The sequence below is a fragment of the Bombus pascuorum genome, chromosome 12 (assembly GCF_905332965.1).
Source record: "Bombus pascuorum chromosome 12, iyBomPasc1.1, whole genome shotgun sequence".
In the NCBI taxonomy this organism is placed as follows: domain Eukaryota; kingdom Metazoa; phylum Arthropoda; class Insecta; order Hymenoptera; family Apidae; genus Bombus; species Bombus pascuorum.
The window spans coordinates 8,327,518-8,339,326 of record NC_083499.1 but is presented as its reverse complement, the minus strand read 5'-3'; the positions used below and the strand labels follow the sequence as shown (position 1 = coordinate 8,339,326).

Sequence of the window (11,809 nt, the reverse complement as noted above, 5' to 3'; positions counted from 1 at the left end):
CGCTGTATACAAATGGAGGTGAGGTAAACGCGACGCGAAGAGACCAGTAGGAGAGAAGAATAGGAGAAAATTCATGTCATGTGATATACGGAACGTAGGGATAGAATGGGAGAATGTGAGGGAATTTTGCGACAATCCTGACTGAAACTGACCTATCCTTCCGAATAAGGGTTTATAACTCATCTTTTGATTGTATTTCCATGTCCATTGCTGGAAACTCGTTCCGGGAAATATCCGGCATTGTCTACAAGCATTGAGTGTAATGGTATACAAATTTTCGAGCAATTTTTAATTCCAATAGAAGTTCCTTCGGCCGAAAAAAGTTAGCAGATAATTTAAAGATATTAATGCATGAATACATACATATTAACGAAAACATGTGGCCTTAGATATTTCGCGAAAGCATTAGCGATAGATAAGTTGTCTCTCAATATGGCATAGTTATTTGACTTGTACTTAATTAGGTTGCTTAAGATATTCAAAAATAGCTTACTATTAAGCAGAATAGACACTTCGGTGTTTGAGAAATGATTAGTGTAACAGAATTTGAACAGAGCTTCACATTTCCTACTCGCGTTAAGCAAAAATAAATAGTCCTTGTGCGAGTTTACAGATAGATTATTTATCGACAAGCTATTTGTCAATGACTGTCATAATTTGAGATAATGGGCAATTTAAAAGTATTATTCTGTTAATTTACCTGTATACTCGAAATTATTCATTTATCACTTCCTTGCGTATCGGTGTTAGAGTACTGTAAGTATAAAAGTGGCTATAAGAAAACACACAGTAGTCAGTTCAGCAGAACGAAGCCTACTGAGCGTAGTTTTGCAACTGTAATTGGCCACAATCATCTTCGACAACATGGTACGTTCCCATTCTTATTTTACAAATTACCGCGTACAAACGGATTATTTTAACGTGTTTATCGGATCACCATTATGTTACGCCTCCTATAGTAACCTTATTGCTCACAATTGCAGTCGGCCTTGCTCGATTTCTCGTATCCAAATATGGTATGTGCGGATCCCTACCTAGGGGGTCCTCAGCTTTCGGATGTTTGCTCTGCAAGCAACGGAGCACTGTTACTGGCGGTTTTCAACGTACTGTTAGTGGGAAATCCGGAAGTTGGTGAGCCGTGCAAGCGCGTGAGGCCAATCAAGGAGCCAGACCTTATTTACGATTTTATCGTTGTCGGATGTAAGTTGTGAGAAGCTTTGAAATCAATCGTCTATCGAGCATTTATCAAACAATTATTATCCGGCTTTTACGCGAAATTTATCCGCTCGTACGTTTCACCTTTCGTACAGCCGGTGCTGGTGGAGCCGCAGTGGCTGGAAGACTGAGCGAAGTCAAAGATTGGAAAGTTTTACTGATAGAAGCAGGTCCCGATGAACCGGCAGGAGCTGAAATACCCAGTAATCTTCAGCTTTACCTCGGTAATTAATTTCATTCGATCGCAGCGACGGTTTATGCGAAAAATACGTTTAATCGAACGGAAACGTGATACGTATAGGTAGCGAGTTGGACTGGAAGTACAAAACGTCGAACGAATCTAACGCTTGCCTCAGTACGAATGGAAGATGCGCTTGGCCTCGGGGTAAGAATCTCGGAGGAACGACGCTTCACCATGGTATGGCGTATCATAGAGGTCATCCTAAGGATTACGAGAATTGGGTAAAACTGGGAGCTGAAGGATGGGGTTGGAAAGACGTACGTTAGTTTATCGATATTTGTAGGGCTATTAGGTGGATCGTCAGAAAATCTTGTTCAACGTTCGTAATATGTTCCTTGCAGGTGCTACCGTATTATCTCAAGTCAGAGAATAACACGGAAATTGGTAGAGTCAGCGCGAAATATCATGCCACCGGAGGTCCTATGACCGTGCAACGGTTAGTTGATCCGAGATATCTTCATCTCCGTCGTATTTTGAAAATTATTTCTTTCGATAGACGTTTCGAATTAATATCCGAATGTCGACAGGTTCCCGTATCAACCTCCTTTCGCCTGGCATATCCTCAAAGCAGCGGACGAAGTAGGTTTCGGCGTATCCGAAGATTTTGCCGGAGATAAAATAACAGGTTTCGCTGTGGCTCAAACTATCAGTGAAAACGGTGTGAGACAGACCAGCGTTAGATCGTTTATTACACCCGTCGCCCATCGTAAGAATCTTCACGTAGCCGTGAACGCCACCGTTACCAAAATTAGGACCATCGGCAAGAAAGTGACAGGCGTCGATATGTTATTGGTGCGACGTTGTATCAAACTTATAACATCACGTTCTTACGACTTTTCCATCGTTTAACCTCGATGTTGATCTTATTCGCAGAATGGAAAGAAATACATCGTAAGGGCAAAACGCGAAGTGATTTTGTCAGCGGGAACGATAAACACACCTCAGCTATTGATGTTGTCCGGAATTGGACCTAAGGAACATTTGAAATCCAAGAAGATTCCCGTAGTGATGGATCTACCAGGTGTTGGTGAAAATCTTCACAACCATCAATCCTATGGTCTAGCCTTCACCTTGAACGAAAATTATTATCCAGTGTTCAACGAGAGTAATATCGAACAGTACATCAGAGATCAAACTGGACCACTCTCTTGCACAGGCTTGGCACAAGTTAGTGGAATGTTGACATCAAATTACACTACCGCGGATGATCCAGATATCCAGATATTCTTTGCCGGCTACCAAGCAATTTGCGAACCTAAAGTAGGTATCGCAGACTTGTCCGCGACAGACAACAAGATGACTGTCAGATTTACGGCCGTGAATGTACACCCAACGAGCAGAGGTGAACCGTCTTTGCCTCGATATCCTAAAATACTTCATTTTCTTCACCCGATTCATACGCATCGCTCGAATTCTGTCTGTAGGTCGCATTACGTTGAACAGCAACGATCCACTAGATCCACCTTTTATCTGGAGTAACGATTTCGGGACCGAACACGATCGCAGCGTCGTAATTCAAGGAATCCAACACATTATCAAACTATCGAAGGCCCCGATCATGCAGAAGCTAGGTTTGAAGCGTCAACCCGTGAATATACCAGAGTGCTCGCAACATAAGCCAGACAGCTATGCCTTTTGGGATTGTGCTGTACGTTGGGACACAAGACCGGAAAATCATCAGACCGGCACCGCCAGAATGGGCCCGCGTTCGGATCCGATGACCGTGGTAGATACTCAACTCAAGGTACACGGTATCAAAGGACTGAGAATAGCCGATGCATCCGTTATACCTAGAGTACGTTTTCCATATTTCTCGTTAAATTACCTTCGACGCTTCATCCACTCTATATATTTCATTTTAATATTTTCTTCGAACGCGTTTCATAGGTGGTTTCTGGTAATCCTGTTGCCTCGATCAACATGGTCGGAGAAAGAGCTGCAGACTTTATCAAGCAAGACTGGGGAATCAAAGTATAACGGAAACATCAATTATGAAAAAAAAAACTAAATTATAATGGCCATTAATATAACAGTATAAATTCTATTCCGATATTTTTTTTTCTCTTCCTTAATCCCTTTCCGTCAAAAATCGAAATCCGATGGGAACGAACGCTCGTTCGATTGGCATCGCGTAATTCCACGCGTACAAATTTCACTCGAATCGAATCGAGTTAGTTTCGAAGTTGGGTGGAACGGTTATAAAAGAGGACAATGATTGTTAAGTCCAAGTGACTTAAGTTATTCGGTAAACGGTGCTGCTGACTAATTCGGTGCAGTCGATATAAAGGAAAACCGTTGGAGATTGGACGGGCACGAAGACGACGCGACACTCCTCATCAAACACTCTACACTCCAAGACTTTAAACTCCTCGTGATTTCGCGAGGATCTCAAACTTCTATCCACCTCGTTCGAAAACGAATATTTACCTTCGCCGGAGTGGCGTGTGCGCGCGCGCGCGCGCATCTGCACTTGGAACGCTGCAGATGACGGTGAGTCTGGCGGCGTCGCGAGAAAGGGTCGCGATCCGCTAGCTGAGAAACTAATTTCGTTGACTGTTCCCGAAGTACAATAAAGGGCAATAACGCAGTTTAATTAAAATTAATAACGATACCGTTGGATGCATTCGAGATTGAAGAATGGCCGGTGGAAAAGGTCGGGCGGCGATATTGTCTGGCAGGATTATTAAAGTAAAAACGAAGAAGAGAAAGGAGAAACGAACGGCGGAGGAGGTCACATCGGTGGAACGAAGTAGCCTCCCAAGTCGAGAAAACGATGGAAGCTAGAAGCATGGAGAAGTGCACTTGACCTCCTTAGAGTCGCGGCCGCATACGCCTGTACGTTCCGTGCTGGCAAGAACGTATTCGCTAACCCTTATCCGACCTCGGTGGCTGTTCACCCGTCCAAATCTTCCCGCGATCAGATACGTCTTCTTCGAGCGTACGTTAGATCCGAACGTTCTCTGCACAACAATGGTAAACAATAATGATTCTTTGCCGTACTGCCGATTGGTTAACGACCGTTTGTATGGCCGCTTCAAAGCGTTAACGATCGCTTCGAATGCTCGACGACGTAGCTGCTCCGCGCAACGCCGAAGAAATTCTTATTGTTTGGATAAAAATTCGCGTTACCTCGAGCGAACCAGAGAAATCGGGCTTTGTGGATTATAGCGTCCGGCTCGTTTGCACGATAAAAACGTTGGCCGAGCCGTCGACGGTCGTTAAACCGATGCTTTCGAGCTTCCACGTAATCCGAACTCGTCGCGCTCATGGAAACTAATTAACGTTATTCGAGAAAAAAGAAGAAACACCGGTCCAACAATCTTTTGCTTCTGTTGGAAAATACTAGAGAACAGGGACGAATAACAACGGCCTCAAAGCTTTGCGCCGAGATGGGTTCGCCACGATTGAAACAGTCTCGGCGAAAATACGAAAAGTCCGATCGCCAATAGGTTAATTTGTTTAAAGTATGCATTCAGGACAACCGGCAAAGCAGTCCTTGGATCGTAGCGGCCTTACAGCCAGCGACGTACCTTTACATTCACTCTGAAAATGGCAGTTGGGTTCGATTTAACGCTACCGTAACACCGCGTAACCTATGCGTCGCATTTGCGAAGGTAATTCCAATGTCACCACGGCTGTTCCACGCGGTATCGCTGTATCGCTATTTATTGCGAAACGATTCCCAAGATCGGAATCGTTGCACGCGTTCGCTGAAAATACCGTTCATTGTTCCGTCTATCCATTACGCGTACATACAGTGCATAGCCTGGTACGAGTAAATGAAATCAATCGCGGCAAATCGCGAAATAATGACGCTGTTGCAAATGTATCGGAGTGCCGGCGATAGAAAAAGTCGCATCGTGCGTAAGCTACACTTCTTCCTTTCTCTTTACAAACGAAAATGAACGTTGAGATAGTTACACGCGATCGTTTTCAAGCATCCCGCTTCAACGTGTAACGCCTTTATCGATGCGTTACCGGTCACGTCGCAAAATTATTTCACCGAACGATGTACCGATGCGGCCGGTCCTGTTTTACGAATACACGCGATTTAACAGAGGGTTTAATCGAATCGCAACGCGAGAATCGAGGGTGGCTTAAGTGTTAACTGTTTGATGGAGATTTCGTCCAATTTGCTATGGATTTAGATGCGTGCATTCAATTATCTACACGCGCGTTACAGCGAGCGCCACTTAATCCCCGAGCTATCCATTAACTGTAAACTATGGAATTATTAAAGCGAATCACCCGGCGATACGCCATCCCTGCTGAAACTTACGATAACACTTTCCCTTCCGAAGTACCGTCGCTATAGTCAAAATTCCAGCCAGACACGTTCTTTGTAATCGCCAAGAGAGTAACGTGACTACGTACGTAATTCGTAAAAGAGCAATTGCGTTTCGACGTTCATCGACACGGCGAAAACTACGAATAGTTAAAAGGAAAAGAGAGAGAGAGAAAGAGTAACGTGTTTGCTTGTATCCATTTTCCAAGAAATTAAAGAACCGGCTTTTCGCCAAGAAGGAACTTCGTAGCAGGCACGAACGGCGAAAGGTTGAGCAGATGATGATATAAGCAAATTATAAATAAAACATCGAACATCTGAAAGACGTGTGTGGGTGGCCGAATGTGTCGTACACGATCCGCGATGTCGCGCCTCGTCGCCTACCATCGTTCCCATCGTCCTCATGGTCGTCGTCTTGTTCGTTGTCGTTGTGCCAGCGTTGCAGCGGTGTAACGACTGCTTTGAATTTCATGAGGGTGCGAATGAATTCATGGTGGAATGGCGCGCGTGGGTTTGCCTCCGGAGACTCAACGACTTCGAACGCCCACACCCTTCCCTCGGTCTCGCCAGTTGGAAAATCTACAGGAATCCAAGCGTAATTGAGAAAATAATAACTATGTGTATTATCCGGTAAGACCATCGATCGATGAAACGAAACCAGCAGGAACTGTCCACGAGTTTCCTAGGGAATCCAAGGAGGAGCTTAGAAGGTAGAAAATATCGCTGGATGTTTGAACAAGATGGAACGGCGAAGCCGGACCAGCCGCGTGACATCACGCGCGGTAGTAATCTGTCGAATCCCGAAGGTTGGTCGATGCAGCGCTGGGAGCGCGACGAACGAGCCGCATAATGCGCTTTGTCGCGTAGCCGTGTTGCGACGCGTGCACCAAGTTTGTTTACCGGGGCTTTTTGGTGGATCGAGGGTGCACACGCGGCGCGCCGTGAACGCGCGATCGCAATACCGTCTCGCAATAGCGCACGACGAAGCCTCCGTCCAAAGACCGAGGTTCGTTACTCTCGCACGAACAGTAACCGCTGTTACAAAAGGGAAAGGAAAAGAAGAATCGCGGGACGAGGACGGATCGTGGAAACCCGGTTAAAGAAAAGCATAGCAGCAGTAGCAGCAGCAGCAGCAGCAGTAGCGTTCAACACGGACGCGCCCGTTCCTTTCCTTTCTTCCTTCTTGCCCCTTCCACGCCGCGGTCGACTCTTGTTTCCTCAGACGGATCCAGACCTCGTCGGCAGTTGTCTCCATTCGCGACGTCATCTCGAGTAATTGCGGTTGCATAGAATAGCAGCGTAACGCGCAAATGCGCTTTGCAATTCGAACAAGAGTTTCGGCTGTGAGACTTAAACACCGTTTGTCGTCCCGCCTCGTCCCGTCTTGTCTTACTGCGAGAGAGCTCCGAGGACGTTTGTCGGTTATCCACGAGAAAGATTTGTTTCGTGTGTAACGTAATTATACGAAGGTATCGGTGTTTCGGATGACTGATTCTCGTCGCATCGCGTCGGATGCTGTCTTGAAGCGTTTAAGCCTCGTCGAGAGGTAGAGAGAAGGTTGGCGCGGTCGTTTCACGCACACGCCGTTTCCCATTCGTGACACGATTCGGGTAATAACTTGGACGGAACGAAACTCAATTTCATTTCTGGTGAAAAAAACGTGGCACAGTAAAGAATCAAGAACTGAAAGTACACTGGGGAGCGGAATTAAGGGCGGAAAGTAATACGAGCGGATTATTAAAAACCGCGATAGGAAGAGCACAAAAGCCTCTGAAAAAATAGGGTTGAATGCAGCTGGCTCGTTTTAGTATTCCCAGGCGAAGCGGTGGAAACGCGATAGGTAATTAACCTCGTTGCCGGTAGCCGGGACGTGCGAAGGTTCTTCTTGATTTTCTTACACGGCCGTTCGCGAGTAAATGCGTACAAATACGACGTTACTATCTTGAAATTGTTTGGGCCAGCCAACTGCAGAGAGCAACCATTACCGACGATAGCTGGCCTCGAGGGAACAGGTTCTTACCAACCGCGTCAATAATGCAAACGCGTGTAAGCCGTGGGATATAAGCAAGCCCGTAAATATTGCGCCGCGACGCTGATGGTCGGGGAAACAACGCGAGCAAAATGTACGTGAGTGGCCTGAAGAAACTACAGAGGTGGGAGAGGACGAATCTGGTCAAACGCGCGTCATTTACCGATCTCGATCGTTTCCCTGTGAAAATCCTTACGGCGTGTTTATGCCAGCCGCAGAAATCGATACGCGTCCAAAGGCGTCCACGAAAATCGTCGTTGGGGCGAAGAAATAGGATAAAGGGATCTCCTCGGTTTTTGCCCGATTTCGTTGCTTCCCCCGTGGTATCCTTCCCGCGAGAATCGAGTTTCAACGCGTCCGGTGTGATCCTATCCGGCGCATAATTTTATTATCGTCGTTTTACGCTGTCACGCCGCATCCAAGCGTTGAAAAATCCTCGCGGCACGCCGCCCGTAATGGCGGTTATTAAGAATAATGATTGCCGGGCGGAAGTCTACAGACTGCTACGCGAATACATATTCATGAGAGTAAGTGAATCGGCCAATATCTTACCGTCCACTGTTCCTTTCTCTCTTCCTTTTAAAACGTACACATAGACGGCCGTTTTATAAGCGAGCGACGCTGTCGACGCCGTTTATATACCGCGTCGGATCGTTTTCAGCTTTCTCGTGATAAAAGCGAAACAAATCGCGGCTCTGTGGGTCGCGCGGAAGCGAAACTTTTCCGCCGTTCCGATTCTCTTTTGACGCCGCCGTGTCCGTATCGCATAAACTCACAGTCTTTCGCCTTTTGCCTTTTATTCGTTGTCGGTGGCACGCCGCGGTCCGTGACCTTTTACGTTTCCGTCTAATAGAACAGGACGATTCGATAATCCGCTAGACATTGCGTCACGTCGTTTCAAAAGGTAAAGGTGAATCGCGATTAAATGAATCCGACAGAAAGTTGAAAAGAACGAACCGCTAGACGAGATCGACGATCAAGATGCCGCGAAGCCGACCCCTGTGACGCGTATCTTCGTTGCTTTCTTTCCAGACATTTCGATTCTCCTTCATAGTCGAGAGGAGGTTCCTCTTTTTCTTCGTCTTCATTCAGCGGTCTGGAGTTTTTTATGCCGCTGGATTTACGCCTGCAGCTTTATTTATTCACGCTTTAATTACCGTCCCGAGTCTCCCGTAGCCGAGTGTCCGGGCACGTGGATGCACCCCGAAACGAGAAACTTCAGGGTGGCAGCGAGATTAATGGGCTTGGTTAGCGTTCTTCACCCCCACGCGAGACGCGTGAGAAATTTGCGTAGTATACACGCGTATACACATATTTAGGAAGGAAAAAAGAAATGGAGGGGAATCGCGGCGGCGTAGAAGAGAAAAATGATAAAAGTAACAGGGACGAGTAATGTCGTTATTCATCGGGAGCCCGGTGTTTCCTACGTTGTCTCGGAATGACGTTGGCCAGGGCTTTTCAGGGCTCTCTTTGTTCTAGAAACAAACGGTCGACCCGTGAAATACTTGACTCCATTTCATCCCTCTTTACGACCTCGATTTCAACCTTCGTGTAAGTCGGTTTGAGAAATTCCTTCCAAAATTTTATCGTACGACGAAATTGCTACCCCGGCACCACCTTCGTTGCCGCTCTTTTACTATGATCCTGCTCGCGGTCGATATTCCGTCAGTCGTTCGCGCTCCTTTACCTTCTTTTCGAATTTTGGTCCACGGAGCGATGATCGGCTCGTTTCCGCGAAGGAATACAGCATTCGAACGTTTCGATGGTATTCTCAACCGGATACTCTCGAGAGCGAGGAGTTTTGACTGTCGTGGCGGACTCTCGAGACGGTTTTCTCTCGCAGCCGGCGAAGCAGCGACGCGCGTGAAAAAAGACTCTTTAAAGGGAGAAGCTGGAGAAAGGCGAGTTTTCGCATTCGTTGCCGAGGTTCTCGACGACGAGGATGATGCAAGTAGCCCAAGAAGATACTATCGAGCCGAGTCGAGGACCGGTCGAAGAGGGCAAGGGGCGGTCGGCATTCATCCGAGTAGATAACATCGCTTGTTAAATCCACCCTTGCCACCGGTGTAGTCAGCACGCTTACCTGGTGCCCGTCGCTGCTACCAACATCCTACTGACGCGAGATAGCAAGTTCAGTCACTAGCTCATCCGCCCCTTTTACCCTCGATTGTCTATAGTTGCTTCTGCGACAATAGCGCGTCATCCGTACGACCACCGCCACTAAGCAACTGCTATTACCGATTGCACCGATCGAACCATCTGTCACCGAACACGAATATTCGTCGTATTGTTCTCCCAGTACAGTCGAATCGAAGCTTGTTCGTCGAGCGACCGATCGACCGACCGTATCTCTTTTGCTTCGCTCACCCTTCGATGAATTTCGGAGAACGCGGAGATTGAGAATTTACGTGAATACCGTGCTTCTACGGATTAGCGCATTCACGATAGCATCGAGATGATCAAAACGACGAAAATTTGTTTCTCGTCAAAAAGAGGATTCGATAACGTGGCCGCTGTCGATACGCAGACACGTATCCTACGTCGGCCGCTATTAATTTGAAACATTGACGGAATGCTCAGCTGTCCGGCGAGATTCCAGCGGAGAAAACGGTTCTCCCTCGTATTTTAATCTACACAGTGATTCCGTTCTTTTCGTCACGAGAGAAACCATCGATGCCAAAACGAAGCGTCGCGTCGCAGCCAGTCAGCCAGTTTCGAAACGAGAGTATCGATCGTTGTCAGTTCCAGGTACAGGGAAAAGGCTCGGCAATCGAGTCAGCTGTTACGCGTAACGCGGTTAACTGTCGCGTCTGGACGTCAATATTGATTCACTTTTTTCATTAGAACAAAAGCTATCGATGACGGCCTATCTCGACCACGTTCGAGTGGACGCCGAGTGTCGGACGCTGTCGTTCTCAAAGACCCACTTACTTCTCGCGTTACGATTCGACATTCGATTGCTAACGTTCAACGATGATTAATCGCGTGCTTGCCACTACCGAGCTTTTGCCAGCGAGTTCGTCCAAAGAATCGCAATTTTCTTTCGCGCGAATACCTCCTACCGCGGAAAATACTCGTATTTCGAAAAATCGATGTGAATTTATGGCTATTCGAGAGGTTTAACCGCGCTACTCGCGGCATAAAGTGCATAAGAGTAACGTAAAACCAGTTAATGGTACAAAGTCAGTTCTAGGTGGATAATAAAAAAGAGCGTAAAAACGACGCATACGAATTCATGCACCAATAATCCTCCTCATCTTCGAATTAGGAAACACGAAACACAAGCGGCTGAACTTACATTTAATTCACTCGGTTATAGTTCTCTTAACAAGGAACGATTGTCCTTATTGTTTGCGAAATACATGCAGAATGATGGTCCGCTTAAAGGTACCTCTCGTTTGCGCAGAGTATTCGCCACGAATGGCCACTTAAGAAGAGAAACAGCGCATCCTTTATTCCGGCGCAATCATCGAAGATAGATCGCTCACAATGCCAACACATTTCCCCTGGTTCTTGCGAGATACAAACGACGTTCGAAATAAAGCGACGCATCGACGCGTTTGACATTTTAGCTCAAACTACGAGAGCAACGAAAAATATTATCTAGGGCAATCTGGGGTAATGTTCGAGCGGTGAAAGGAGAAATAGAGGCATAGGACGCGACACCTTAATGGCACCGATTTGTTCAACGACGAGGACCGTTTGCCCCAATTTGCGATCGGGATTCGGTAGAGCCCTTTATAGTTTCCGTGTTACGAGGGGTTCGAAGAATGGTAAAATAAATAAAACGTCCTGTCACTCTATCCTTGTCTCGGAGTCCTTGACCGACGAGTGGCAAAGGGTCCACAGGCTTCAAATCGGTAAAATTTCTTTCTTTTCGAAAGACTCGGCTCGAACCGTTTCGAAATCCTCGAATATCCTCGTTATGATAAGTTACACGCAATAACGAAACTGATCCCGTATCCTTGGAGCACCGTTCAAATATAAAATCGCGCAGATACCAGAGACGATCTGGAACATGACAAACACACCGTCGATT

At 46.7% G+C, this 11,809-nt stretch overlaps 2 protein-coding genes across 3 annotated transcripts in view; one reads left to right on the top strand and one right to left on the bottom strand.

The window, feature by feature from the left end:
- LOC132913035 (glucose dehydrogenase [FAD, quinone]-like) overlaps window positions 1-3,509 on the top strand; it is a 95,730-nt gene extending 92,221 nt beyond the window's left edge. Inside the window, exons 1-9 of one of the 2 annotated variants that reach the window (XM_060970950.1) lie at window positions 717-867; window positions 984-1,200; window positions 1,311-1,439; window positions 1,517-1,713; window positions 1,798-1,892; window positions 1,984-2,248; window positions 2,330-2,798; window positions 2,881-3,251; window positions 3,344-3,509. In XM_060970950.1, coding sequence (XP_060826933.1) covers window positions 865-867; window positions 984-1,200; window positions 1,311-1,439; window positions 1,517-1,713; window positions 1,798-1,892; window positions 1,984-2,248; window positions 2,330-2,798; window positions 2,881-3,251; window positions 3,344-3,433 — 1,836 coding nt within the window. In that variant the 5' untranslated portion in view covers window positions 717-864 and the 3' untranslated portion in view covers window positions 3,434-3,509. Of the gene's footprint in view, window positions 1-716; window positions 868-983; window positions 1,201-1,310; window positions 1,440-1,516; window positions 1,714-1,797; window positions 1,893-1,983; window positions 2,249-2,329; window positions 2,799-2,880; window positions 3,252-3,343 lie in introns of those variants that run through there. The other variant, XM_060970951.1, reaches the window with a different exon arrangement.
- Window positions 1-11,809, bottom strand: part of LOC132913017 (nephrin-like) — a 254,709-nt gene that overhangs the window by 199,757 nt on the left and 43,143 nt on the right. The window lies entirely within an intron of this gene.